Source organism: Brassica napus, chromosome A2 (genome assembly GCF_020379485.1).
Source record: "Brassica napus cultivar Da-Ae chromosome A2, Da-Ae, whole genome shotgun sequence".
In the NCBI taxonomy this organism is placed as follows: domain Eukaryota; kingdom Viridiplantae; phylum Streptophyta; class Magnoliopsida; order Brassicales; family Brassicaceae; genus Brassica; species Brassica napus.
Window position 1 is genome coordinate 28480252 of NC_063435.1, and position 27376 is coordinate 28507627.

At 34.8% G+C, this 27376-nt stretch overlaps 7 protein-coding genes across 9 annotated transcripts; 1 reads left to right on the plus strand and 6 right to left on the minus strand.

The window, feature by feature from the left end:
- Positions 1 to 2191, minus strand: LOC106369973 (transcription factor TCP5-like). Of its 2 annotated transcripts, XM_013810069.3 has the most exons (4): positions 2038 to 2191; positions 1300 to 1797; positions 647 to 1139; positions 1 to 186 (listed from the first exon to the last, which is right to left on the minus strand). In XM_013810069.3, exons 2-3 carry the CDS (start codon positions 1751 to 1753, stop codon positions 688 to 690), a joined length of 906 nt encoding a protein of 301 aa, XP_013665523.1. In that variant the 5' UTR covers positions 1754 to 1797; positions 2038 to 2191; the 3' UTR covers positions 1 to 186; positions 647 to 687. The 2 variants fall into 2 exon arrangements, with proteins under 2 accessions (XP_013665523.1, XP_013665514.1); XM_013810060.3 differs by lacking the exon at positions 1 to 186 and having other exon boundaries at positions 463 to 1139.
- Positions 2192 to 5699: 3508 nt separating this feature from the next.
- Positions 5700 to 8645, plus strand: LOC106445272 (nuclear transport factor 2). 2 transcript variants are annotated; one of them, XM_013886823.3, is made up of 9 exons: positions 5700 to 5857; positions 6113 to 6292; positions 6363 to 6642; positions 7043 to 7260; positions 7453 to 7618; positions 7713 to 7834; positions 7906 to 7971; positions 8048 to 8108; positions 8204 to 8645. In XM_013886823.3, exons 2-9 carry the CDS (start codon positions 6113 to 6115, stop codon positions 8458 to 8460), a joined length of 1350 nt encoding a protein of 449 aa, XP_013742277.2. In that variant the 5' UTR covers positions 5700 to 5857; the 3' UTR covers positions 8461 to 8645. The 2 variants fall into 2 exon arrangements, with proteins under 2 accessions (XP_013742277.2, XP_013742352.2); XM_013886898.3 differs by having other exon boundaries at positions 5701 to 5857; positions 7909 to 7971.
- Positions 8646 to 8752: 107 nt separating this feature from the next.
- Positions 8753 to 11633, minus strand: LOC106445174 (DEAD-box ATP-dependent RNA helicase 10). The gene is made up of 13 exons (XM_013886722.3): positions 11384 to 11633; positions 11153 to 11312; positions 10675 to 10744; positions 10534 to 10596; positions 10378 to 10452; positions 10185 to 10304; positions 10065 to 10106; positions 9912 to 9986; positions 9664 to 9810; positions 9446 to 9583; positions 9263 to 9374; positions 9094 to 9182; positions 8753 to 9012 (listed from the first exon to the last, which is right to left on the minus strand). Exons 1-13 carry the CDS (start codon positions 11517 to 11519, stop codon positions 8881 to 8883), a joined length of 1359 nt encoding a protein of 452 aa, XP_013742176.1. The 5' UTR covers positions 11520 to 11633; the 3' UTR covers positions 8753 to 8880.
- A 1253-nt stretch (positions 11634 to 12886) lies between these two features.
- On the minus strand, positions 12887 to 15634 carry LOC106353896 (histone deacetylase 5). Its single transcript, XM_022709454.2, has 9 exons — positions 15436 to 15634; positions 15150 to 15351; positions 14926 to 15072; positions 14701 to 14813; positions 14376 to 14590; positions 14227 to 14291; positions 13978 to 14148; positions 13687 to 13910; positions 12887 to 13584 (listed from the first exon to the last, which is right to left on the minus strand). The coding sequence occupies exons 1-8, from the start codon at positions 15585 to 15587 to the stop codon at positions 13707 to 13709; spliced, it is 1269 nt and encodes a 422-aa protein (XP_022565175.1). The 5' UTR covers positions 15588 to 15634; the 3' UTR covers positions 12887 to 13584; positions 13687 to 13706.
- Positions 15635 to 15882: 248 nt separating this feature from the next.
- LOC106353890 (titin) lies at positions 15883 to 19403 on the minus strand. The gene is made up of 7 exons (XM_013793713.3): positions 19287 to 19403; positions 18954 to 19024; positions 17301 to 18052; positions 17081 to 17204; positions 16645 to 16878; positions 16442 to 16566; positions 15883 to 16364 (listed from the first exon to the last, which is right to left on the minus strand). Exons 3-7 carry the CDS (start codon positions 18031 to 18033, stop codon positions 16108 to 16110), a joined length of 1473 nt encoding a protein of 490 aa, XP_013649167.3. The 5' UTR covers positions 18034 to 18052; positions 18954 to 19024; positions 19287 to 19403; the 3' UTR covers positions 15883 to 16107.
- Positions 19404 to 22515: 3112 nt separating this feature from the next.
- Positions 22516 to 24076, minus strand: LOC111209515. The gene is made up of 4 exons (XM_022709458.2): positions 23718 to 24076; positions 23381 to 23463; positions 22989 to 23254; positions 22516 to 22850 (listed from the first exon to the last, which is right to left on the minus strand). Exons 1-4 carry the CDS (start codon positions 23793 to 23795, stop codon positions 22744 to 22746), a joined length of 534 nt encoding a protein of 177 aa, XP_022565179.1. The 5' UTR covers positions 23796 to 24076; the 3' UTR covers positions 22516 to 22743.
- A 403-nt stretch (positions 24077 to 24479) lies between these two features.
- On the minus strand, positions 24480 to 25091 carry LOC111203268. The gene is made up of 3 exons (XM_022696834.2): positions 25005 to 25091; positions 24843 to 24931; positions 24480 to 24759 (listed from the first exon to the last, which is right to left on the minus strand). The coding sequence occupies exons 1-3, from the start codon at positions 25089 to 25091 to the stop codon at positions 24480 to 24482; spliced, it is 456 nt and encodes a 151-aa protein (XP_022552555.2).
- Positions 25092 to 27376: the final 2285 nt, after the last annotated feature.

The window sequence follows — 27376 nt, forward strand, 5'->3', positions numbered from 1 at the left end:
TAGAATATGCATGTCCATAGTTTATTGATACATTCGTAGTCTGCCGGTACAAATATACGTAGTTGTAAATAAACTGAATGATGGTGGACATACAATTATTGGAAAATTATTGGTGTTTTTTCCTGATACATGACAAGCAACGACCCCATCAGTTTCTTCCATTTGAATTGTGCACAGCATAGTTTCCTAAATAATGCCATTACATGAATATTTAGCATTATAGCGCACGATTTGTAGCAATATGTTCAGAAATTTCTTACCTAAATAGCAAATTTTGTATGTGCTAACTACATTCCAATAGTTATATTATGCACTCATGTTTTAGTAACATTGTCATGCCACTTATCAAAAAAAAAACATTGTCATGCCTAATTTGGAAGATGTATACTAGTACTATTGTTGCTTCTCATGTTTGTTGAATGAGACAGAGTGAAACATAAAGAAAACTTGTACGAATTGAGATACATTCAAGGGGAATTTATATAAAAGTAAAACAATCCAACAATAAGAAAATATATTTAATACTATAGTATATAAGAATACGTATGCATATAACATATGTATGTATAGTACATCTTATGAATGTTTCACGAGTCTGGATCATTGTCAATACTATGACGATCCGTATATTATGATTAAAGCTCACCTAATGATGAAACGGTCTAATCAAAGTTGAGTTACCCATCATCATCTGTTGTTGCGATTAGCATTGGAGCTAAAGAGCTGTAGATTCCCAGCTCCATCAACGACATGATGAGAAGCTCCGAGGAACGAAGGATACATCGGAAATAGAGAGCTCATTGTCGGAGGAGGAGGCAAATTGAGATTATTATTATAAGGAACATTAGGTATTGCGACAGTAACGTTATTACCGGATTGGTCTAGCGAGTTTTGAAGATGTCCGAGGTTGTAGTAAGAGGAAGCATTGCTGTTGTTGTAAGGATTGGTCAGAGAGAAATTTTGATGGCTAGTGTCGAAACCATGATCTTGATGATTACTATTCTCATCTTGTTTGATCCATTTCCCTTTATCTAGATCAAAACTCTCTCGCGGTGTTGTTGTAGTATCAGCAATTCTTGTTCTTGTTCTTGAAGAAGAGCCCCCGAGATCCCAACTTTCCAAGAAACCTAAATTGGTACCTGTAAACTAAGTCTCGTTAGTTCAACTCGAAAATCACCTAGGACTTAGAGGTCACATGATTGTAACCACCGAGACGAAAATAATATTACATTTTGTGATTTCGGGTCCAAGAAATTATATTTTACATACCAGAAACTTAAAAAAAAAAAAATATTATACCTGGAAATGCTGATGCTGCTGAGGTTGATGATGATTCTCCGAAGATGAGACTTGGATACATTTGGTTAAACCCTTGTGGGAATTGTAAAGGAGGGAGCTCGTCTACGTCATATTTTGCTGCTTCCAGCAACCAATCAATGACTTTGCTTGGCTGACTCAGCCCTAATCTATCTTGAAGGTCGTAAACCTGAATCGCTGTTGGTACGGACAACCTTATCCTCCGGTCTCTAAGGCCACGGACTGTGCAGACTTTGCTGTGTCTGTCTTTGCCACCAAAAGTTCTTGAAACTCGTACGATTCTTGGATTCCTAAAAGCTGAGGTCCATTGCCTCGATGTTGGTACTGAACTTGGCTGATTCTGCGGCTGGAACATGCTGTTTAAATTTAATTGATGATTATGATCTCTTTCTTGATTTGCTTGAATCTCATCTTCTTCGCAGTATCTTGCTCTCATCTCTATTAATTCACTCAATTAGTTGGTTTATGTGAAGAACAGATCTGAAAACAAGAGAAGAGGAAAAAAGTTAACTAATATATCAGCCAAAAGAAAATAAATAGTTCTTATAGCTTCTAATAATGGAATAAAATTGAGGTAAAGTAATGGAATTTTTCTTTCTTCAAATGTTTAGGAGAAAAAATCACATGGAAACAAAGCAAATTAGCTGTGATTGATATCTAAGAAATGAAAGTTTGGACATTTATTTGAAATTCAAGCAATTCCATGTCACATGTTCTTACATGGATCAAAGACTGGTAAGCTTGACTTCCTAGTTGAAGATCTAGTTTGATAGAGAAGGAAGAAGAAGAAAGAAGAGATAAGAAGGCAGAGTATTTCTTTTTGGTAACTCGAATTTATATTATAATGATTGATGAAGTTAAATGACAAATGAATTTAGATATATTTTTTTATTATTATATTCCAATCTCTAGGGTTTTATTTTGGTATGAAAGGAATTTATACACAAGGACAAAAGAGGCGCAATTTGTGTAGCGTATTGATACTCTGATGGGGATGTGCATGTTTCGTCTAACACTCAGAGTCACATAAGAATTTTATATAGGGAAATTTACCATAAATTCTATAATATTTAGTATTTGTTTTTCAGTAACCATCGTGGGTTCACTCTAATTGTATTTAATTTTCTTACCATGTTTGTAATCACTGTCGTGAATATTATATAATATTAATCTTTTGTTTTGATTGGTAAATAACAACAATTTCGATATATGGTTAAAGTGATGATTATGATTTAAGAGAAAAGCAAACGGTTAAAACCATTGCAAATGTCTAAACATTTAAAAACATTTAAGAAAATACATATGCGGTTGAATAATAGCAATAAATAGTAACAAGAGGTCGGCTAAACACAAAATTATTTTAAAAAGGAAGCTGAAGAAGGGTAAAATAAAGTTTAAGTTCTAAAAAAACATGAAAAGTTTATGATATAAATTGTTGAATTATATTATTAAATAATCAACTTGTTGGAATCCCAACTGAATTTAGTGATGAAGAAATGTAGACTTTGTTAATTCCAAATTGTTAAGATTTGAGAATGCTTTTATTTCTAGTAAGGGTCTCTCTTTGAGATAGAGAATGGACCAAAGAGTGTAGGTTTTTCTTTAAAGCATCTAATGCTTAAATTCTCACAAAGAGATTTGTGTCCCACTTTTCTCTTCTATGTGTCTTTGCCAGTGAGATTTTTCCTACAATCACACCATTTTTCTTTCCTCTTTGTATCTTATACAAAGTCTTCTATAATTGACCCAATGGTTGTTACAAATGAAAATTATTTGTGTTATATATATATTGACATATATAGTTTAAAATCCAGAATTGCATCAATAATTTTGTATATTCATAATTTTAATCAAAATTCATTGCAACAAAATTTGCTCCGACTTTCCGAGCATAGGATCTTGTGAACATGCATATACGTTTTACGTACATATTTTTTTGTATTCAAGCATATAAATAAATATACATGTTTGGTACTATATTTGGCTGAATCATGTCAAAGCTCTGCAAAATTTAAAAAATTCAGCCTGCTCAAATAAGTTCTCCATGTGCATTTTTAGTTAACCAGGTTGTTTTCCTTTGCTATAATTAATTTCTCAAGATAAGTATAGCTAGCTAGGCACTAGAAACCCTAAGTCACTCTATATGTTATCACTTACCAGTTACGCCCCTTTAAGAATGCTTACATGCATGCCTGTACTTTTTCAACATACTTTCCTTTTTGGAATTTCTATCTTACCGCTGAATTCAAATTGAATATATATTAAGGAATTGTAAGAAAAAAAACAATTGTTGGAGATGTCGGAGAAGAAAATGTCGATTAATTGTTGTCCCATGCGTACTGCGTAGAATGTGAAAATGATGGTGGCTGAACAAAGAATGTTACTAATTAACCGTATATTGCCACCAATCTAGAAATATGAATTTGTGTTCTTTTTTTAAAGATTAATTGGTTTTCTAGAAATTAAACTTTGTCATGGCTGGTTAGTGCCAACGATCTAATAGTTATCTTTGTAGCTTGTTTCAACATGATTGTTGCGCAAACAAATTTTTTATATTTATTATGGTTGATGATCTAGATATGATTGACTAAAATATACTATTTCAGTTCATTATTTTATCATTTTGAAATTACTGACACAACTCATTGACCATACTAACCCAACTGAATGACGCTGAAAGAAGAAATTACAGTGTTTCAATCATCCAATAACCATTCGGAACCACAATGTTGGAAACTAATGAACTTATAGTATATGTTTACCTTTAGACACCATTAGTGATATATGTGTATATATCACTAAATTATATGACTTAATTAGTGATAACTGATAACCTTACATATGAATAAAATACATTTTAGGGTAGCGAATTAGAAAATATTTTTTTGGTTCTGAGCCGTCGTTGTCGGGTCCGAACGTCAGTAAATGCAGAAGGCTCATGCTGAGACAGACAACGACATGTCCTTGTAAGAGACAAGACCAAAAGGAGTAAAACCACCAAAAAGTTAATTGGGTTAGTTAACTACTTAAATAACATACCCATATATACATATATGTATATACTTGATGATGCTGATGCTGACATGATGACATACATACATAACTGCTCTTCCTTTTTGTATTATTGATGCAGTAAAGGTGCCTCCAGAGTATGCTGCACATGAGAACACTAGTGTAACTATCCGTTTTCTCTCTGTGCTTTACTGTTACATTACCAAAACCACTCTATACATGCATCTTCATACTGGGGAGATAAACAGTAATATGAAAATCGCGGTTTATAGTTACATGTCAAGACAAGGATATGCTTTTATGGATATGGGTTGTAAAGGACCCACAAGGTAAGAAAAATTTGATTAACATGATTCTTTTCAATAATCTTATTTATACTATTTCCGTTTCACTTTAAATCTTTAAGTGTTGTTTTAGTAAATTTTTCAGTTTAAGTGATGTTTTCAAGTTTTTATACACAAATTAAATGTTATTTGTAGACATCATTATTCTGTGGTCTGATTTTTATTGGTTGAATAAGTTATAGTTATTGTTTTTAATGCAAACAAAGATAAATTGAATAAAATCTAGTAATTCATTTCAATTATTTTCAAACAGATGATATGAAAACACTCGGAAAGCTAGATGGACAATAAAATATTTTAATTTTTTATGGACAAAAACAGAAGAAAAGATGATCGGAGGTCATTAACTCAACTGGAGACGATTCTAACTACTGTGTACATGTAGTTTCGGATCTAAAGGATTATGGACTTCGGTCCGTACCTCTCATGTCATGGTATTCACAAAAAAAAAAAAAAACAGAAGAAAAGTGATTGTCATCACTGTATGTTTCTTGATTGACCTGAGAAGATAATTCAGCAACCTATTGGAAAAAAAAAATTAAACACAAGCTTTCATTTCTCACGGAAACAAATTGTATGCTAAAAAATATTAATCACTCCAAAGAAGATAAAATGAACATTTAATTATATTTATAAATTTAAGACATAATTTCAAAAAAGAAGTTAGACATATAATTACTAGCTTCTAAAACTATATCATCATCTTTAAATAAATCATTAATATTTTTTTGAAAGAAGGTCTATAAACAATTTGAGACGACAATGTTGATTATAAGCTAGTTCATCAAGTAAACTAAACTAGGTAATTGGCATCACAAAACCTGATCCAATGATAGGCTAAGCTTGTGGGCACAAATCACCTAAGCTGAAATCTCCGGTGAAAGTCACACACATAGACAAAATATTATATATCCATGGAAAAACTCATTGCAAGAACACTAGAAACTTAACCCAAGGCCCATAATGGACTTTTGAAAAAAGAATATAACTATAAAAGAGATTACAGACAAGCCCAATGGGCCGAACCGAACCGAAGTTAACTGAAGCTGAACTAAAAACTCCGTACTAAGTTTTGTTCCTTCTCACACGCTCACTCTTTCTCTGTCGCTGTCTCGCTCGATCCTTCCTCTGTTTCGTAGCTTCTGCAACAGATCTCTCTCTCTCTCTCCATCTCTCAGATCACGGTAAGTACAACACTACACTTCCTCTTTCGATCTCTTCCATTGTTAATCTTTGTAGATTTGGTCAAAACCTTAATCTCTCTTGATCTTGACTCATTCTTCCATTTACTTTTCTTCTCTATTCATTTAAAAATCTCAAGACTTTCTATTTAGATCGTTGACTTTCTATTAGGATCAAATGATACACTATACATTATACACATTTTTGTTAACTTTTGATAATAATAATAATAATACTGTTACTGTGTCTATATATAGATGGCACATCAGGAAGCTAGCACTTCCCCTGGTGCTGAGGTTGTTGGACGTGCCTTTGTGGAGCAGTACTATCACATCCTCCACCAATCTCCCGGTTTAGTTCACCGGTTCTATCAAGATTCTAGCTTGTTAACCAGACCAGATGTTACCGGTTCTGTAACCACTGTCACAACTATGCAAGTGAGATTTTTAGGCTCTTAAAACTCTATTAAATTCTTCAACTTTGGTAGATTAACTTGTTGGTTCTCAGGCGATCAACGAGAAGATTATGTCGTTGAAGTATGAAGACTACACGGCCGAGATAGAAACTGCTGATGCTCAGGAGTCTTATGAGAGAGGCGTTATTGTCTTGGTGACTGGATGCTTAACCGGGAGTGATAACGTGAGGAAGAGGTTTAGTCAGACTTTTTTCTTGGCTCCACAAGACAAGGGTTACTTTGTCTTGAACGATGTGTTTAGATTCCTTGAGGAGAAAGATGTGACAGCACACAGTGGAACCACCAGGGATGTTCAGGCACCTGTGGAGCCAGGTACGATGAAACATCCACGGCCTGTGTCTCCTACCATATAGCACTTGTATTTTCGGTTAGGACCGATCCTAACCGAAACGATTTTTATGAATTTTATAAAATTCAAATTAGTTAAAAACGTTTTAAATCGGTTAAATTCAGTTAAAATTGGTTTAAATTGATTTAAATTCGTCTAAATATGTTACATTAAGCAATAAAATTAGTACAAATCCACAAATTTGTTGTATATCTAGTTTTATAATTCGTCGAAATAATTTTATAGTTACACTCACAAAACTAAAATACCATATACAATATTTATAAAATAAATTAATAATTTGTTAATGTCTATGCCCGAATAATCTGCATAGCCATTTCTTAGCTTTGGTTAAGATATTAATATCTCCTTACTTCTTGTCAGAACGTGTTGTTGTTAGTCATGAGGCTGAGGTGGAGCCTGAGCCAGTTGCTTCTGTTGAGGAAGATGTTGACAATGTGGCGGAGGTGTATGATCCTTGTGAGAAAGATGAAGGAGTTGTTGTTGACGCTGAGCCTATTCAGCCTCCACCTCAATTAAGTCACAGCGAAGTTCCATCAGTGCCTCAAGGAGATCCTCCTAAGCATTCATATGCTTCTATTGTGAGTCTTAACTGCTTCATATATGTTTTTTTAGTAATATTCAAAAAATTGTTAGGCGGTAATTAGGTGATTTATAAAGGATTATTGATTAGGCGGGAGCCTAAACCGATTTTTCAAACGTCTAGACCGATTTTTAGAATTTTTTTTGTTTTTTTACAGTAAACGTTACAAGGCTTTGTGTGATTTCAACAGCTCAAACTGATGAATAGCAGTCCAGCACCAGCACGTGTTGTTGCTCGGAACAAGCCAAGACCAGCTCCGGTTAGTACTAATCAGAGACCAACTGCTACTCCTCCTGCAGTAACCGAGGCTTCAGGTGTAGAGAATGTTCCAAACAGTAGCAATGTTGATGTGGAAGGTCAGAACATTCTTTTCATCTTACTGTTTGAGTATGCACATGAAGTCACTTTGGTTATTGATTTTTTTTTTTTGTGTCTGCTTGTTATTTACAGATGATGGTCATTCGATTTATGTCCGAAACTTACCTTTTGACACTACACCAACACAACTTGAAGAGGTGTTCAAGAGCTTTGGTGGTATCAAGCATGAAGGGATTCAAATCAGAAGCAATAAGGTTTGTTACATTGTCATCTCCAAAACAACTTGCTTAGTGGTTTCTTTACACGTTGTTTTGTGATTCTTTAGCAGCAAGGTTTCTGTTTTGGTTTTGTGGAGTTTGAAACATCTAGCGGCAAGCAGAGTGCACTTGAGGTAAAACCATAGCATCTTCTTGTATCTTTCTTGGACGTGAGAGTCTGACTGACTCTTTTTGTTGGTACTTGCGTAGGCCTCGCCGGTTACAATTGGTGATCGGCAAGTTGTTTTAGAGGAGAAGAAACCAAACAGAGGTAACAAAAGCATGAGAGACATCATCAAGAAGAAGCTTGTGGTTTAGTAAAGAGTTTTGTGTATAAGGAAAGATTGTTTCAATGTATTGTAACAGGCAACAGTGGAGGTGGTGGTAGGGGAAGGTACTTTGGAGGAAGAGGAGGTTTCAGAAACGAAAGTTTCAAAGGAGGACGTGGTGGTGGAGGAGGAAGAGGAGGTTATGGTAGAGGTGAGTTTTCTGGTAGACCAAAGAGCTCAAACACACGGAGTGGAGGAGAAGGTTACCAAAGAGTTCCTCAAAACGGAGGAGGCAGTGGAAGAGGAGGTGGAGGAGGAGGACGTGGCGGGCCTCGCGGTGGTGCTTCATCTTGACTTTGCATTTAGTAGTGCCTCCATAAGAGAGTAGTTTTAAGTCTATTTTTCTTTGCCTTACTACTTGAGTTTAGTTGATATTAGCACCGTTTTGGCTTTTCTATATTTTTGATTCTTCTCTTAAGAAGTGAGAATTTTCTTCATAAACATTCATTTTCATAAGAAATCCACTACATAGTTGTGTTCTTGATGCAATGTTTTGTTTAGTTTAAAGTGATTTCAGAGTAACAGTTAACCGGGTTTCTGTAAATAGAAGAAAACAAAATGCAGCAGATGCACCACTAAGTACAGAGACCAGAGCTTCTAAACTTTTAATAGCATATAAGTTGAGTCTTTAAAAGAAGAGCAAAACAAAAAATACAAATTACTAGTATCAAAACTTTGGTGAGTTTATCACAAAACAATACAAAGATGGCATGTTTATCGTTTGAACTTCTTTGAAGACTTCTTATCTCCCTTGTTGCCTCCTTTGTTACCACCTCCCAAGAACCTCTCACTCTCTTCATCATCTTCTCCTCTTCTCTTGTTCCTACCTCCTGACTCTTTCATATTCTACAACAAAGATTGCCACAAATAAGCAAAACAATACATAAACTTTTACATTGTAGAACTATGCAAAAGTAAAAAAAATACCATTGCAGATAGTTTTTTAGCTTCTGAAACTCTCTCCAACAATGACAACACTTCATCTTCCTCAGCTGGATACTCTGGTAGTTTCTTGCCTGAATACAGAAACATAGTCAAATATCTTTATCCCATGAGAAAACAAATATAAAATGTATCTCTCAGATTCTTAACTTACCTATGAGTTTTTCAATTTGTAAGTACCATTCCAGCTCATACTGGTTTACAAGTGATATCCCAACACCAGAACGTCCAGCACGAGCGGTTCTTCCCACTCTATGAATGTAATCCTATGACACAAAGATTGGAAGATGAATGTGTGTTCTTAATATTCATTGATTCAGCCATGAGAAACAAGAACCTTTGAATTTGTGGGGATGTCATAGTTGATAACCATATCAACAGATGGGATATCAAGCCCTCTACTAGCCACATCAGTGCAAACCAAGATGTTGCATTCCCCTGCTTTGAACTTATTCAATGCTCCTAGTCTCTTTGACTGTGAATAATATTTTAAAAAAATAATGAGAATTAAGTTAAACCTGTGTCAAGATGTCTTTAGAAGATTTAGCCATTAACCTGAGTCATTTGACCACTGATGGGAATGGCTCTGAAACCAAGGCTCCGAAGCATCAAGGCCATGAAACGAGTACCATCACAAGTTCTGGTGAATATCATTGATGTTGAGTCAGGCATTTCAGTGAGAATGTACACAAGGTAGCAATCCTGTTAATAATCATCAGAAAGCTTATTAATATTCAAAGAAGATCAAACTCTCTTATGTTATGTGTGTGTGTTGTACTATATATATCCATCTATCTACCAACCTTGTATTTAGCAGCAACAAACCGATACTGCTGTTTAAGAGTATCAACTGTGGAGTATTTGGAGGCAGCTTCTATCTGAAGGTAAGCAATAAACATAACAAACTGTCATAAGTACTTTGAACAATACTTGATGTTGATTTAGTGATTCTGTACCTTGACAGGATTCCTTAAGCATGCTCTTTGAAGTTTCCGAACCTACACGGCCAAAAACAAGACGTTAATAGATGCACTTAGATAGATCAGAACCACAACATTGTGAAGCAAGGTTCCTACCTTTTTAGTCATAGTTGCTGAAAATAGATATGTTTTACGGTCACGAGGGATCTCTTCCAAAATCTGGTTCAGAGACTTCTCAAAATCTTCATTCAACAGTCTATCTGCTTCATCAAGAACCTGGATAGAATAATATAACGTCAAGTAAATATAAAATTGAACCAAAACTAAAAGGAACAACAAAGTATAATACCAGATACTTCAACGTCTTCAGAGAAAAGCCTTTAGTGTCAGACATATGATCCCAAAGACGACCAGGTGTTGCAACCTATCAAGTGCAGACACTCAAAACATAAGAGACTCAAAGTGGAGAAGAAACATTAAAATAAATTCACAAACTAAAACATACAATAACATGAGGCCGTTTCCCAAGAGCTATAGTTTGTTGCATCCTGTCTATACCTCCAACAAGCTGGCCAAAAAAAAATAGATTTTAAAATCCAATTGTAGCATCAAGACAAGTAAAACATGGTTAAAACCATGAGCTTACCACAGCACACCTAAGACTTATATCAGATCCTAGAGCTTCAAACTGCTCAGCAATCTGGATTGCTAGCTCTCTGGAACAGAAACAACCAAATCCAATAAGAATGACAAAAAGAAACATCAAGTGATACTTAGCCGGGCATCATTAAACCCCAGTCTTTTAGCCGGAGTTCTTAACTCATGATTTGATTTTTTTTTTTTTTACACTTTTAGGCTAAAAGACGACTCTTATATCTCATTTTTAAGAGAAATAAAGAAAAGCTAAGAAGCTAACCCCAGAAGCTAAGAATCCCAGTTAAGAGACTACAATAAAACGATAATACTAATAGACGAAACACAATTAATGAAGACATAACATACTAACAACACTCAATAACTACCAAAGTCAGTTAATTTGCAAAGATTCGAGACAACACGCACACATACATGAAACAGGTCTTGTCTGACCATGACTTAAGAAATAAATTAAAAAAAAAACATACCGAGTTGGAGACAAAACACAAGCGAAGAAAGCAGGATCAGGTCTACGCCCTTTCTTAGGCTCAGCGTTATTAACATACTCAAGAAGCGCTTGCAATATAGGCAAAGCAAAGGCTCCGGTTTTGCCTGAACCGGTTTGCGCAAGTCCAATCACATCCTTCCCTGCATCAACACACATAAAGTTTTAAGCTTTTTTTTTTTGAAATGTAAATTAAAAAAAAAGACTTTATTACCTTCGAGAGCATAAGGAAGAGCTTCGGCTTGAATCTTTGAAGGGTTGTTCCATCCTAACCTCTCGCAAGCTTTCACGAGCTCCTCGCGAACGCCGAGCTCTGCGAACGTCTTCACCACTTCGCTCTCTTCCTCCATTTTTTGTTTTTGCAATTACCCACCAAGAAAGTCGCTTCCTTTACCTCTCTCTCTCTCTGTACCTTCAAATATCGCGCGAATGTTGGCCGAGAGACGGTGACTGTAACGAGAGAGGAGAGTTTGTTTCTGACGAAGGGTTTTGTGTTATGATAGCCTTATTGGGCCTATAATGGGCCTACTATCTTACACTTTGGGCTCCATAACTATTTTTAAAAGGCCATATGATTGATTGGTCCTGCGGGTTCGGTTTCTTTGGTTAGTTCTGGTTGGTTAGTTCGAAATTCGGTTAGTTCTGATCGGTCAAAATCACCGAAGTAAACTGAAAAAAAAAATGGTTCAGCTTAAAAAAAATTGTTTTGTGATTAGTTCGGTTAAATTTTCGGTTTAAATTGAATTGAATTCGGAAAATTTTGGTTAATTTTGGTTATTTCGGTTTGAAATTTTAGTTATTTCGACTAAGAATTTTGGTTAAAATTGTACTGTTTGATTTTTTTTTATAGAAAACCGAAGTAACCGATTACCGAACCGAAAAACTGATTTTTTTTTTACCAAACAGATTCAAACTTTTGAACTAACCGAAAACTGAACTTTTCGGTTCGGTTTGGTAAGTTAAAAATCCCAGCACTGATTTGGTAAGTTAAAAATCCCAGCACTGATTGGTCCTGATACTGAAAGGTCAGAGATGAACTGTATAATACAAGTAAAAGAGCCATAGATGAACTGTATACATCAGATTATGCTGTATTCATCTTGCCGCCTTTGTCAGAGAGCTAGAGAATGAATACTACATTATGTGTGGCTTATAATTTGATGTTTAGCCTGGCTTGTAGTCGTACTATTAGTTGAAATGTGATCACTTGACTTTGTGCAGTATATGGTTCTAATGGATATGTATCTTTACATATGCTCCTTTAAATTGCAGTGCCTTGTGATTGATGAAGCTGATAGGATTCTGGAAGACAATTTTGAGGAGGACATGAATAAGATTCTAAAAATTCTACCAAAGGTAAATTACCTCCTATCTATTTCAAAACCTCTGATTGGTCGGTCAAGCGGCTTCTTTCATGTTTGCAGATGACACTGATGTTGCCAAAAGAGCTTGAAGCAACTACCAAATAATGTTTGTCAAGACTTGTCTTATTCATATTTATTTGATGGCAGTCTTAGGGATTCTATAGCTTTTTTTCATAAATGAAACACTTTATCTAGAAACAATCTGTTTTGCTAATCTTGAAAATAATTTTGTAGATTGAGATTGTTTCCTAAGGTATACAACAGACTCTAATGAGGCCTAATCTTATAGATTTAGTTCTACTTCTTCCATGAGTAATAATAGCATCTTCTGAGCTTTCAACACAACAGGAGATCCTTTTTTGTTCTCTCTCCAATCTGTTTACATCTCAAGCTCATCTTCTAAATCTGATTTTTTTTATCTTCTCTGGAGGGAAAAGTGAGAGAAACCTAACAATCTTAAGTCTCAGTCAATGACAGTCTGAGATAAACATATTTTACTACAACCACAATGGTTTAGTGTGGACTTGTAGTTGAGACACTAAACCTCCAAAAAGAAGTAACCATAGTTTGGATTTACAAAAAGGGCAATGAAACTCCACGCTAACTTTGACTACATGACTTTCTTGGCCTTCTTGGGAAGCTTGCGGTGCAAGTTAAGATCAATTTGGACATCTCTCAGCTCGCTGCGAACTTTGGCCAGATGCTCAGCGGCCTCCTTCACCTCCGCTGCATATCTGTCTCGTGAGATTCGAAGACGCAACTTATCGCTAGCCTCCTGCTGCAGTTCAGCTTCAAGCTTAAGGACCCGTCCCTCCAGCAACTTCTTCTCCTCGCCAGCCTTCTTGAAAAGCTCACGCTGAAAGTCAAGGTCGATCTTGGCCTCTCTCAGTTCGCTGGAAACTTGCGTCAGTTGCTCAGCGGCCTCCTTTGCCTCCGCTGCATATTTGTCTTGAAGGCGCAACTTCTCGCCTTGCAGTTCAACCACCTTGGTCTGTAGCGCCGCCTTTTCTTCCAAGGCCACCTCCAAGGAAGCACGCAAGCTCTCGGCTTGCTTTTTATAACGGATGGAGAGAATTGTGAGCTTAGCCTCAGCGGACAAACAAACTCACATCAGACTCTGAGGATAAGAAGTTGAGAGAGGGAAGCAGCTTACCTCCTGAATAAAAGTGCTCTCTAGAACTTCTTCTCCGTCGTCGCTACTACTACAGTACTACTGCTTGTCTTGAATAAAGAAGTTTGTGCAGAAGCAAAGTTAAGGAGACAATGAAGAAAATGGACAAAAAGAGAAAGGTGCTTAACTGGACTACTAGGAGTTTTTGCCTCCCACGGTAACTCATCTGCAAGTGAAGGCCAGTATGCGCATAGCCTCTTGCGTACCTAAAACGCACAAAGAAGCATATGAGTCTTTGTCAAACTAGTGCCAACTAGTAATAAGATGATATACCGCTTCTATGACACGACATGTAGACTCATATGGGTATTCTTCAAAGGAATCTTGAATTTGTTTCTCTTCAAGCAAAACTTGGACACACGCCAGTGAAGACTTTGCAACTGACCCAAGATTGTACCCTCCCTCTAATGCCATCACAATCTTTCCTTGTGCAAACTCCATCAGCTGAGAGATAACATATTGAAGAAGCTCAGGGCTAAAGAACCAAGCCAAACCAATCAGTACACTAAACACAACGCAAACCTTCTTCAACATAACTGAATATCCATATGGTGTAACAAAACAACCCCCACGCGGATCACCAATAGCTGTTTTAAGAGGAGGAGGTTTAAAAGGTTAAACAGACAAACAACTCTTAAGATGACATATTCATGCAATACTTCAAAAATAACCTGCATCAAATCCAGCTGAAAGAAAAATAAGATCAGGATTAAACTCTTTGGTCACAGGAATCAAGATATGGTCCCATACAGCAATATAATCTTCATCTCCACATCTTCTTCCTTGCTCCCATGGAACGTTTATGTTAAACCCTTCCCCTGCTCCTTCCCCAACCTTGTCATAATCTCCATCATCTCCCGTTGGATAGAAGCTTCCACCATCATGCCTAGTCCCAAATGCATTTCCAGTCAGGTTCCAAGCATAAACATCACATGAAAAATAGGTATAAATTTGGCTACAAGCAGCGCTGAAACACACGGCCACAAACACACATACCTATGAACAGAGAACACTAGTACACGAGGATCTTTCCAGAACATCTTCTGTGTACCGTTTCCGTGATGAACATCCCAATCAACAATCAGAATTTTCTTGACACCTAGATCTGGCTGCATTCAAGAAAAGCAAAAAGAGCTTGGCAACACACTCACCATACAAAAGAACTTTAAAACTATGTTAAAAGGAAATAATAACATTACAAGAGTCAATACAAGTGCTTACTCTTTGGTTTAGTAAATAACTAGCCGCAACTGCAACATTGTTGAATAGACAGAACCCCATGGCTTCATCTGCCTCAGCATGGTGCCCTGGTGGTCTAACAATAGCAAAGCCACAATCTAATTCTCCTTCTGCAACTTTCTCTGCCACCTGTTAAGTTGCAAGGAGATACTGTTAAGTGTTAACTATCCTCCAAGTCATTTATATGCATCTAGTATTACTATTACCTCCACAACAGATCCAGCTGCAAGATACGCCGCTTCTGATGAGCCTCCATTAAGATATATTGAATCCAACTTCGAAGCAATCTTGTTTCTCCGAGAATCTTTCTTCTTTGTGCTTAAACTCTTAACTAAATTAACATGTTCCTTTGTGTGAACCAGTTGAAGATGCTTATCTTCCGCTTTGCTACCACCAAGAACCACACATCTACAAGGAAGAAAGGCAAAAACTTTCTTATAAGCAAAACAACTAACAGCAAAGCAGCACGAGAAGGAAGAGAAAAGTAGGAACCTTTGAGCGAGACCAGTGCGCTGAAGCATCTCCCAGATAGCTTTGATGCGATTAGGACACTCGGGATGGTCATCACCGTCAGGTGTGTCGTGTTTGCACATCCTCTCGTCGTATAAAAGACCAACCTTTCTCTTTCTTGATTCGCCGGCCATGGTCGTATTTTGCAGAGTCTTAAAGAAGACAAGACCGGAGGGAGAAGAAGCTGAAGGGTCTACTCATGTCTGAAGCTTCTTTATGTCTTAAAACTTATTTTTCAATTTGTTTTTCTTTTTTTGTTTGGAGGGAAAGTGAGAAACCTAGCTTGTTAACCAATAACAGTCTGACACGTCACCTTTTACCAAAACCAATTAGCCGGTTGAACCGGATCAATTGAACCCTAAGAAATTAATTTTAAAAAAATTGGTGATATCAAACTGCAAAGTCAATGATGTTCTTTAAGATCTCTGTTTAAAGTTTGGTTACAAACATTTTAATATTGTCTTCACAAAAGAAGAGTCTGTGGTTCCAACAAACACTCAAAAAGATCTGTCAAAATTTCTCTTAAATGGTCAAATTGCTAAACCGAGATATGTACCTCTCTATCTAAGCTAGCTAGCTGCTTCACCGTGACTATACTTCAAACCTGAAGATGTTTGTTTATCTAGCTCTCCAATACGGTCTTTCTCCTGAAGATCAACAAGGCCTTGAGGAGGTTGGTGTCCATATCATCCTAAAACCAGGAGGTAAACTTGAGGAAGTGCTTTGTGATACTGCAATTGGCTGGAGAGTTAGCCCTAGAGTCTTCTGGTCTTCAGGGTCTATGTCCATGTCAACAACATTGCCATCATCAAGGTGATGAGAAGTTCCTGGAACATGTGCTTGTGAGTTTTTGTTATGGAGGAAGAAACCCCAAAGATAGTTTTCTGTTTTATGCTGCTTCTTGATGAAAACTGCAAACACACAAAAACATATGTTTATTATTCTTGAGGCCAATGAAAGATTATGTACAAAAATAGACAATACATACACTGGGAGGTCTTGTCCAGTAGTGTTGAGGAGAATATCAACAACTCTGTGCCGTTTACACTAGCTTTGATCATAGCCTTGCGAGACGCCATGGTCTCAAATAGATGAGCACGTTCCCCTTTAGACCTAAGTAAGAATGAGTTGTATAAAACAAGAAGAAGAAGAAGCTTATCCATTGTAGAAAATGTTTTTTTTTAGTAGTACCTTACTGTTTCCTTCTCATCTAAGAAAAAGTATAATTCCACATCTGATAGCTTTGGGATTCTACCAAACAACACATTATTCAGAATACGGCCTGTAGGAACCAGCTCCACCTCGAGAAATATAGGCATCGCCATTGAGAGTCTCAGTGCTTTCCTGCTGATGTTGGATGGTGGATTAGCCCAAAACTGGCAGTCAAACTCAGGAAAAAGCGTGGTGGAATCCACCATGCGTCCCCTGGTTGAAAGAAACAAGTTGATCAATATAACAGCAAAGCTAGTGACTTGTGAAGGTATAATAGATCCTATTAAGATCTTGTTCAAGCTTCTACACCTATATATCTTCACTTTCAACAATGTAGCATATGGTTAATGGTAAGGCTTGCACTGACAATTCTAACAAAACACATGTGTAGTTCAAAAGACAGTTTGTAACTCACTTCCAAGTAGGGAGCAAAGCTGGTCGGTATAGAAGTAGCTCTGAGATCCTTTCTTTAGATGTTGATCGACTTGTCTCCTTGGGACCATGATCTTTAGCTTTATCACCAGCTTCCACAACTGTCTCTAGAAAAAAAAAACAAGAAAACCCACAATTTTTTTTTGTCATCCAGTGAAAACAAGTTTGGCTTTCAAAAAAGAGAAGAAGCACAAAAGTATCACCTTGTATTGTATGTATTGTTGCATCAGTAGTATCTTGTTGTCGAACTCTTGAAGGAATCTGAAAAGCACGTGGACTAGGAGGAAGCTTCACTCTTGAACGAGTCTGCAAAGCACGTGGACTAGGAGGAAGCTCAACCGTCCTAGGTTGAGAGAGACTTGTTGGATTGGTTCTCTGTCTCACTGTTGTTGGATTCATACTCGAAGCAGCTCGAAGACCACACACAATTTCTTTTCTCAAACCTGGTGCAGGACGGGCAGGGACAGGTCTTGGTGGTTCATAAGTGGGACGAGGTGGGACAGGTCTTGGTGGTTTAAAAATTGGACGATCCGGGACATGTCTCGGTGCTTCAAAAGTAGCAAGAGCAGGCTTAGGTCTTTGTGATTCAAAAATTGCAGGAAAAGGCTTAGGTGGTCTTGATGATTCAAAAGATGGACGAACAGGCTCACGTCTTTGTGATTCAAAAGCTGCACGAGTAGGCTTAGGTCTTTGTGATTCAAAAGCTCGACGAGCAGGCTTATAAGGTCTTGATGACACAGAAGCTGGAGGAAGAGGCACTTTACTGACACCAGAATGTAGTTTTATAACTTCCTCTGGAGCGATACACTTCACCTTTGAAGGTCTAGGTACTGGATTCCCTCTAGCAACCGGGTTTGAAGATTCAACCCGCAATTTACTCCTTCCAGGGACCACTTTGATCGAATCTGAAGGCAGCTTGCCTTGACCAGGACTCATTGCTTACAAAACTAGCAACCTGCCACAAAAAAAAAAAACCAAAAACTAGTCAAAACCAAAAGAATCTAGAGAGTTATAATCGTATTGAAACTCAACTCTAAAGGAGCTAAAACATCATCTGATTCAGAAACCTTCTATAAGCCAATACTATCTATGAAACCCATGTAACAAAATCTAACCTTTTCCACCAAAACCAATGTACCAAAACAAAGAAACCAAAACCCTAGAATCTAATTCAATAAGAGAGAGTTATAATCGTCCTGCTACTACGGAACTCAGCTCTAAAGGGGTTTAAAACGGCAGAGACAAAAGTTAGGCCAACACTAAACCTTTCCACCAAAAACAAGTATAGAATCTATGCACAGGGCGAATCAGAGAAGACAAGAAACCATCAAAAGCACCAAAAAACTAGTTAAAACCAAACCCCAACACAAGAACAACCAAAGTTAAACTAGCAACCTGCCACAAAGAGAAAAACGAAACCCCAACCAAACACTAGTCAAAACCAAAAGAATCTAGAGAGTTATAATCGTATTGAAACTCAACTCTCAAGGGAGATAAAGCATCATCTGATTCAGAAACCTTCTATAAACCAACACTATCTATGAAACCCATGTCACAAAATCAAAACTTTCAACCAAAACCCTAGAATCTAATTCAATAAGAGAGAGCTGCTACGTACCAAACTAAGCTCTAAAGAGGGTCTAACCTTTCCAGACAAAAGTTAGGCCAAGACTATTTTATTGAACCCATGTTCACAAAATCTAACCTTTCCACCAAAACCCAAGTTATAGAATCTATCCACAGAACGAATCAGAGAAGACAAGAAACCAAAAACCCTAGTTTTGAAAGGCTTGAGTTTTGGTTCTTTCTTCCACATAACGAACAAGGCAATGTAATAACAACAAAGAGGGTCTCACCAAGTCGACGCCTTTCTTCCTTATCTTCACTTCTCGACCTGATTTGGATTCAGAACAAACCCTACAAAACCCTAAACGAAACCCACATTGTCAGTTTACGAGTGACGAGAAGTGCAGATACAGAGGAGTAACAGAATCAGCCAATTTCTCTTTGTTTCAGAAAAAAAAAAAAAACTTTAACTTGTGGTTGCTTGCGTTGTACGGAACATGAAGAGAAAGAAGAAAGTGATTAAACAAAACTAAACAAAGCTCAGAGGAAAACCACTACGAAAAGCAGAGTAAAACGATGGCAAAGACTGAGACTTTATATACAAAAACGGTTCAGATTCGTACCGTGAAACTCAGAAGCGAAGGGAGAGAGTGTTTAACGTTGAAATGAGAAAAGAGAGATTGTAGAGAGAGAGAGAGAGAAAGTGGACTGGTGTGGTGTGGGGAGGTAATGTTAGTGAGAGAGAGGGGGAAAGTGGGAAACAAAGAAGACGACAATATTATTATTTTAAAGAAAGAATAAATTTCATTAATAGTCCTTAGCTTTCATTTAAATACACAACTACCCCTCGTATTGTATCAAGTATTATTAAAAGTTCATCTTTTACTCGTCACCAAGTTGTTCAGTAGTTTTTACTTTCGGGCAATTTTGTTACTTTTTGTCTTTAACTGAAGAAAAATGCCCATAAACTTTTGATAATTGCAAATCTATACATGAGGTGATATTTAAGGAATTGTATCTTATGAAGAATGAGAATCAAGTTTTTTTTTTCTATGTCAATAAATTTTGACTATTCCTACAATTTTAACTGTCTTTCTATGTTTTTCGGGTTATGCTATTATTATCGATCGGAAAACACAGAAACAAACAAAAATTATGGAAACAAATTCTTACATAACGCATCGAATAAGCTTTTTCTGAGTTATATAAGAGAAAACTATTAAATAGTGTATTACTCTTTTAGTTCAACATATTTTATGGTTTATACTTAATTTACAAATTTTTATATTTTGTCCCATTTATTTTTAAATTTTGACCATTCATCACAGTTTAATTGTCTTTCTATGTTTTGGGTTCAACTATTATTATCAGTCAGAAAATACATAATTCAAACCAAAATTATGGAAATAAATTTTTATATGAGCGCGTCAACTTAATTTTTTCGAAGTTATATAAGACAAAACTATTAAATATGGTATTACTATTTTAGATCAACATATTTTATGGATTATACTTAATTCACAAATTATCCTATTTATCTCATTTGTTTTTAAATTTTGACGTACGATTTAATTTTCTTTCTATGTTTTCTGGTTCGATTATTATTATCAGTCAAAAATACATAATTCAAACCAAAACTACGGAAGTAAATTTTTACATGAGCCCATCAATTAAACTTTCTTCGGAGTTATATATATGAGAAAAATATTATATATGGTATTACTCTTTTAGTTCAACATATTTTATGATTTATATTTAATTCACAAATTATCATATTTTATCTCATTTGTTTGTAAATTTTGACCATTTAGTACAGTTTAATTGTCTTTCTATATTTTTGGGTTTGACTATAAATATGAGTCGGAAAATATATAATTCAAACTAAATTACTGAAATAAAATTTTACATGAGTGCGCCAATTAATTTTTCGTAGTTATATAAGAGAAAACTATCAAATATGGTATTACTATTTTAGTTCAACATATTCTATGGCTTGTAAATTTTGACCATTCAGTACAATTTAATTGTCTTTATATGTTTTTGAGCTCAACTATTATTATCAGTCGGAAAATACATTATTCAAACCAAATTACTGAAATAAATTTTTACATGAGCGCGTCAATTAATTTTTCGTAGTTATATAAAAGAAAACTATCAAATATGGTATTACTATTTTAGTTCAACGTATTATATGGCTTGTAAATTTTGACCATTCAGTACAATTTAATTGTCATTCTATGTTTTTGGGCTCGACTATTATTATCGTTCGGAAAATATAATATTCAAACCAAATTACTGAAATAAATTTTTACATGAACGCGTCAATTAATTTTTTCAGAGTTATATAAGAGAAAGCTATCAAATATGGTATTACTATCTTGGTTCAGCATATTCTATGGCTTGTAAATTTTGACCATCTAGTATAATTTAATTGTCTTTCTATGTTTTTCGGTTCGACTATTATTATCAGTCGGAAAATACATTATTCAAACCAAATTACTGAAATAAATTTTTACATGAACGCCTCAATTAAGCTTTTTGGAGTTATATAATGAGAAAACTATCAAATATGGTATTACTTTTTTAGTTCAACATATTCTATGGCTTGTAGATTTTGACCATTCAGTACAATTTAATTGTCTTTATATGTTTTTGGGTTCGACTATTATTATCAGTCGGAAAATACATTATTCAAACCAAATTACTGAAATAAATATTTACACAAGCGCATCAATTAAGTTTTTCGGAGTTATATAAGAGAAAACTATCAAATATGGTATTACTATTTTAGTTCAACATATTCTATGGCTTGTAAATTTTGACCATTCAGTACAATTTAATTGTCTTTATATGTTTTTGGGTTCGACTATTATTATCAGTCAGAAAATACATTATTCAAACCAAATTACTGAAATAAATTTTTACATAAGCGCGTCAATTAATTTTTCGTAGTTATATAAGAGAAAACTATCAAATATGGTATTACTATTTTAGTTCAACATATTCTATGGCTTGTAAATTTTGACTATTCAGTACAATTTAATTGTCTTTCTATGTTTCTGGCTCGACTATTATATAAGAGAAAACTATTAAATATGGTAGTACTATATTAGTTCAACATATTTTATGGCTTATACTTGATTCGCGAATCATCCTATTTTATCTCATTTGTTTGTAATTGTGGCATTTTAACTTTTACTCAAAATGGATGAAAAAAACAAAAATATCAATATTGTAATTTACATATGAACATTTATGTAACGTGTATAAATATTCTATTAGATAAATACTTCATCCATTGACGTTTTAAAGTATTTTTTTAAATAAGATGACATTTTTAGTTTTTAGTAAAATTAATAAACTTGTAGTGCTAATGGCTCTTTAAATTATTTAGTTTATTTTTTTGTAATTGAAATGGGATTACTTAAATAGTTAATGATGTTTTTGTTTAGAAAAAATATTTTTTTTAAAAAAAAAAAATTTTCAATCGATGTGCACAACTCTAAAACTCAAATGTAGTTTTTAGTTTTGTTAGTTAAGCCAAATAAATAAAAAGCTGAAGGAGTATCAAAATTGCAAATGGAGTTCATTTAAGAGTGGGTTCACCGACTGGTCCCCTCAATCCTTGACAAAGGCAGACGTAGGTTACTATATTTGGTAACAACGATTGATGAGTAAAATCTGTAGTCACGAAAGCCTGCCTCTATCATCTTTCTTTGTAACAAAACAACTTTAAAATCAAATAGTCTTTCTCATCAGTCATTTTGCTTCACAGAGTATAGGACACACAGAGAGGTAATTTAAGAAGACAAGAATATAATAATATATACGTTGAGTAGAGTGTAGCTCAAAATCATAACAAAGAAGTGGAATCTCACTTTTTGATAGTAACTTGTGATCCAAGGAAAAAATAACTTCGTTGTATCACAGTCAAATGGATGAAATATACGTACACACAAGACGTCAAGAGACTCAAGACCTATGTACTGAGCGTTTATTATATACCTATCAACTGAACCGTTTCTTGATTTACACTTAGGTGAGGCACTCCTGTGAAAGATTTGATCAAGAGAAGAGAGATCAGAGAGTGATCTGTATGCCCATCAACTGAAACGTCTTGCGTTTTTTTGGTTGATGCTGCTCGTTGTCTTGAGATGAGTCATTGAGTACCGAGGAAGTTACTTTAGCTGCATAAACAAAATTGGAACCTCATTAACACTCCTTTAAGCACTTTGATTATTAATAAGCTAATCAAAGGCAAGTAGTTAGCAATAGTAAGCCACTAAAAGTATGCAAGAGAAAGAGAGTGAGATGAGTTTCATCACCTAGTGGACTTGTATGTGGCTGCAAAGCCTTTCCGCAATCTACAACTTCTTCCATACCATTAGTTCTTAACATGGCAGTGTCATGATCATCTACTCTGGAACTGTGAGTGATCTTTGGATCTGAGGTATGATCAAGAACACCGGTTTCTGAATCCATTTGATCCTCAGCAACACCAGGTATGAGCAATATGCGAGATGATGAACGGCACGCTTCACATATCCAAATGTGAGGGACATATGGTACAAACAACACCTTTGCGCAATAACTGAAACACACAAAAAAACAAAAACAAAAACAAAAACAGAACAGCCATGAAGCAATCAGAAGATCCTTGACTTGCAAGAGTAAAAAGTAAAGATGACAAATCTAAACCAAAGATTACATTACTTACGTATGCTCGCGAGTATCTCTGCACTTGAAGCATACCATCATCAAACCCGCAATGCCCACACTTCCACATATCTCACACGTCTCCTATACATAGAACGCAGAGCTCTCATAATCAACAACCCTTACGAGTCGTGAAACAATACAAAGAAGAGGAAGAGAATCAAGATGACAACAGACAACAGTCACAAGATCACAAGCCTTGAACACACACACACACACGCATATATACTCGAATCACTTTAAACGTAAACCAAACAGATCCAAGAATCACCAAACCAACATTAACAACTGCAAGCAAGGACAAGATTGTAGTTTATCATAAGAAACTTGTGACTTACTCTCGATTCTTGCATCCCTTTCATTGAGGAAAGAAGCGAACTCTCAGGTTGATCTTCGTTTACGTTTCTTCTTTTCATTTGTTGCTCTTGATCCAAAGGTCTTCACCGGCGTCGCCTGAAACGTTGTGCCGATAGTGGCAGATGTGGTTTCTATAGAGAAACATAATACGCAGAAGACAGAAACAGAGCCCTAAAACTTAAAATCTTGATTTCATCATATAACAACCATGTTAAATAATTTTTTTTTTTAAATGATTCTTCTGAATCTTTAAATTCGTTACCTCCTGAATCGTCAATTGCGTATTTTTAAACTTGTTTTAATTATTAACTTATCTAAATTACGTTTTTTCAGAATTATATAAAGTTAAAATAAATTATTTAAATGGTCACATTTTCAGAACCAGTGTCAAGCGTCTGGTAGATATTGTCATCACACATTGACTCATTAAGTTGCATCTTATAAGTTGCCTTTACGCATAATATTTTTGTAACAAAGTAGCAAGTAAAAGACATTTTTAAGAGTATCTCACTTCTCTAGTAAGATTACTTGCGAGCCAAGAAACAAACTTTTATTTATTTATTTTTTAAAAGAAACCATTAAATTCAGATATTTTTTTGTAACAAAGTAGCAAGTAAAATATATTTTTAAGAGTGTCTCACTTCTCTAGTTAGATTACTTGCGACCCAAGAAACAACTTTTATCCAAAAAAAAAAAAGAAACCATAAAATCCAGAAGTCTCTGACAACAACCACTCAGCTCAGCTACACATCTCTCTCTGAATCAGAGGGCGTGTTTGAGTCTGGCTGTTGATTACTCTTTGAGTCTTTTTCTTTTTGGTTTAATCGCGGAGTCTTCATTACCAGAATGCTCGCTTCCAGTGCTCTTCCAGTGTTATACGCACGATTAAGACGAATCGAGTTACCAGTGTCATTAGGACCTTTAGCAAACCCACGCTTAATGAAGAGTACACGAATTGAGGTACGGCACTTTTCACATATCCACTTGTCAGGTACAGTTTTAAAATGCTCCTTTCCGCAATAACTGAAACATTACAACAAATAAAATCAAGACTTTTGTTAATGATTCAAGTTAGAGGAGGAGGAATCATGAATCCTAATACGTACATATGCATTCCTGCGACTTTGCAGTTGAAGCAAGTCAGCATCCAATCTTCATTTGCATTACTTCCGCACCTGTCACAGGGCTCCTTCTCCTACAAACAATAACAAGACTAATCAATAAACTCATTTTCTTTATATCAATGTGTACCAATAACGCTTCTTTACCTCATAGTTGGTAACGCTTTCCTCTCTAGAAGAAGAAGAAGACGAACCGCTTCTTTTGTACTCCTTTACTTTTCTTTTGTACACCATCAGTATCGATCAAAGAAAGAATAGGTTTCGGTTTAAGAAGAAGATGATCGTTTTCTTAGGATGCAAGAAACAGCTTTTGTTTTCTTGTCTCTCTCTCAAGAGCCTTTGATGTATTTATATAGGGAAGAGAAGTTCAAATATACGTTGGCCAAATCTAATCAATAGTTTTGACTATATTCATATTAATTTAATTGTACTTCTAGTCAATAATTTTGACTATTCACACCTTTTTTTCGATTCGGATTAAACAATTATTATCAATCGGAAAATACAAGTTCAAACAGAAATCACAGAAACAAATTTAAGAGCATCGATTAAAATTTCTTCTAACTTTAATTGTACTTCTAGTCAATAATTTTGACTATTCACATATTTTTCCCGATTCGGATTAAAAAATTATTATCAATCGGAAAACACAGTCAAACAGAAATTACATAAACACATTTAAGCGCATCGATTAAAATTTCTTCTTATACAACTTTAATTGTATTTCTAGTCAATAATTTTGATTATTCACACATTTTTGGGATTCAAATTAAACTATTATTATCAATCGTGAACACACAAAGTCAAACATAAATTACATAAACAAATTTAATCGCATTGATTAAACTTTCTTTTTATACAAAAGCTGTATAAGAGAAATGTATTAAATATGATACTATTCTCTTAGTTGAACATATTTTATGGCTTATACTTAATTCACATAGTATCCCATTTTGTATTTTTTTTTGTTTTTTTGGCAATTAACTTCTAATCCTAAATAAGGTGAAAATTTTCAAATCTAGTAATATAATAATTTACATCATGTAATTTGTATATAAAATTTTGGTTACATAAATATGTAAAAAATTCAGTATAACAGATGAATAGTTTCTCAATTATATTTCATATGTCATATCTCTTTTATGATGTAATATGTTGCAAATCACTATCAATAAAATAAAATGTTAAAAATATGTAAAATCTGAAATGAAGTTCTTTTAATATTGGGTGTACCAATATATATGTTACTATATTTGGTATTAGTTGTTCTATTTCGATTTAATTTTTCAAGTCACCACAAGTTTGGATTAGTAGTCTTTCTCATCAGAATCATTGCTTCACAGAGTGTAGTAGCAAGGAGACATAGGTAATTAAAGAAAACGAGATATACATTGAGTGTGGCTCAAAAAGATGATCAAAAAAGTTAAATCTCACTTTTTGATAATAACTTTTGATCCACGGAAAAGAAAATTTTGTATTACAATCAAATGGTATATACACGACACCTTTGTTCTAGTCGTTTCTTCTGCATTTCTTTAAAAATCAAATTTTGAAGATTTAACAAGACCATGTCAGTTAGTTCTTGAAAGATTAATTTTGGAAACAATTGACAAGGCGGAATTGTGTATTTTAATCTTATTTAGTTATAAATTTATCTAACTTTTTTCAGAGTTATCCATAAGTTAATATAAATTAGGGAAAATTCTTTAAAAATACACAGGCTAATTTTCATTTACTGATAAAATACACGAACTATTTTGGATCCCCGTTTAATACACGAACTAATTTTTATTGCCTATTAAATACATAAACTTTTGAAATTCGCAGATTTTACACATCGTTTTAGACGGCTAACTATATTTAACGAAAGTATTGACGTTAGCTCGTGTTTATGTTTAAATTATAAAAAGAAAATTCCTTTAAAATACATGAACTAATTATTATTTGCTAAACACAAACAATTTTAGATCTCCGTTTAATACACAAACTAATTTTTGTTTTCCATTAAATATACAAACCGTTGAAATTTCTATATTTTACACATCGATTTAGACGGTGTCGACTATGTTTAACAGAAAATGACGTTAGTTTTAATTAAACATGTAATTAAACTGTGAAAAACTCACTCACCCACAGCCAAAACCTCTCAAATTTATTGAGCCCTAATTCAAGTTAGTTTCAATTCGAGTTTGGCACCCTAATATATTCCAACCTTTTTTATTCTCCAAACTATGTTTCTTTTGTTATTCTTCGCTTTGATTTCCCTTTATATCTCTTCGAACTGGAGTCGATTCTCCTTTAAATACTAACACGAAAATTTCATATTTTCAGAATCAGTATTAATCGTCTGGGAGATATATTGTCAATAGTCATTAAATCTTGAAATTGTATCTCTAAATTGTCAAGAGTACCGAAGCAAATGACCATCAAAGAAGTTTAATCTCACACTTCTCTAGTAAGATCACTTGCGACCCAAACAACAAGCATATTTAAAAACAAAAAGAAACACTAAATCAAGA

Excerpts from the sequence above, each read along its gene's own strand:
- LOC106445174 (XM_013886722.3), bottom strand. The coding sequence starts at position 11,519 with ATGGAGGAAGAGAGCGAAGTGGTGAAGACGTTCGCAGAGCTCGGCGTT. Across the intron at positions 10,597-10,674 it reads TAAGTCTTAGGTGTGCTGTG|CTTGTTGGAGGTATAGACAG; the intron begins GTAAGCTCATGG and ends TTTTTTGGCCAG. Across the intron at positions 9,987-10,064 it reads GCTTAAGGAATCCTGTCAAG|ATAGAAGCTGCCTCCAAATA; the intron begins GTACAGAATCAC and ends GCTTACCTTCAG.
- LOC106353896 (XM_022709454.2), bottom strand. The coding sequence starts at position 15,587 with ATGGCCGGCGAATCAAGAAAGAGAAAGGTTGGTCTTTTATACGACGAG. Across the intron at positions 14,814-14,925 it reads GTTATTTACTAAACCAAAGA|CCAGATCTAGGTGTCAAGAA; the intron begins GTAAGCACTTGT and ends TCTTGAATGCAG. Across the intron at positions 14,591-14,700 it reads CTAGTGTTCTCTGTTCATAG|GCATGATGGTGGAAGCTTCT; the intron begins GTATGTGTGTTT and ends ATTTGGGACTAG.
- LOC106369973 (XM_013810069.3), bottom strand. The coding sequence starts at position 1,753 with ATGAGAGCAAGATACTGCGAAGAAGATGAGATTCAAGCAAATCAAGAA. Across the intron at positions 1,140-1,299 it reads AGCAGCATCAGCATTTCCAG|GTACCAATTTAGGTTTCTTG; the intron begins GTATAATATTTT and ends CTTAGTTTACAG.
- LOC111203268 (XM_022696834.2), bottom strand. The coding sequence starts at position 25,091 with ATGGTGTACAAAAGAAAAGTAAAGGAGTACAAAAGAAGCGGTTCGTCT. Across the intron at positions 24,932-25,004 it reads AAAGCGTTACCAACTATGAG|GAGAAGGAGCCCTGTGACAG; the intron begins GTAAAGAAGCGT and ends TATTGTTTGTAG. Across the intron at positions 24,760-24,842 it reads AAAGTCGCAGGAATGCATAT|TTATTGCGGAAAGGAGCATT; the intron begins GTACGTATTAGG and ends GTAATGTTTCAG.
- LOC106353890 (XM_013793713.3), bottom strand. The coding sequence starts at position 18,033 with ATGAGTCCTGGTCAAGGCAAGCTGCCTTCAGATTCGATCAAAGTGGTC. Across the intron at positions 17,205-17,300 it reads AACAATACATACAATACAAG|AGACAGTTGTGGAAGCTGGT; the intron begins GTGATACTTTTG and ends TTTTTTTTCTAG. Across the intron at positions 16,567-16,644 it reads GATGAGAAGGAAACAGTAAG|GTCTAAAGGGGAACGTGCTC; the intron begins GTACTACTAAAA and ends ATTCTTACTTAG.
- LOC111209515 (XM_022709458.2), bottom strand. The coding sequence starts at position 23,795 with ATGAAAAGAAGAAACGTAAACGAAGATCAACCTGAGAGTTCGCTTCTT. Across the intron at positions 23,464-23,717 it reads AAGGGATGCAAGAATCGAGA|GAGACGTGTGAGATATGTGG; the intron begins GTAAGTCACAAG and ends TTCTATGTATAG. Across the intron at positions 22,851-22,988 it reads GCCACATACAAGTCCACTAG|CTAAAGTAACTTCCTCGGTA; the intron begins GTGATGAAACTC and ends TTGTTTATGCAG.
- LOC106445272 (XM_013886823.3), top strand. The coding sequence starts at position 6,113 with ATGGCACATCAGGAAGCTAGCACTTCCCCTGGTGCTGAGGTTGTTGGA. Across the intron at positions 6,643-7,042 it reads TCAGGCACCTGTGGAGCCAG|AACGTGTTGTTGTTAGTCAT; the intron begins GTACGATGAAAC and ends ACTTCTTGTCAG. Across the intron at positions 8,109-8,203 it reads GGAGAAGAAACCAAACAGAG|GCAACAGTGGAGGTGGTGGT; the intron begins GTAACAAAAGCA and ends GTATTGTAACAG.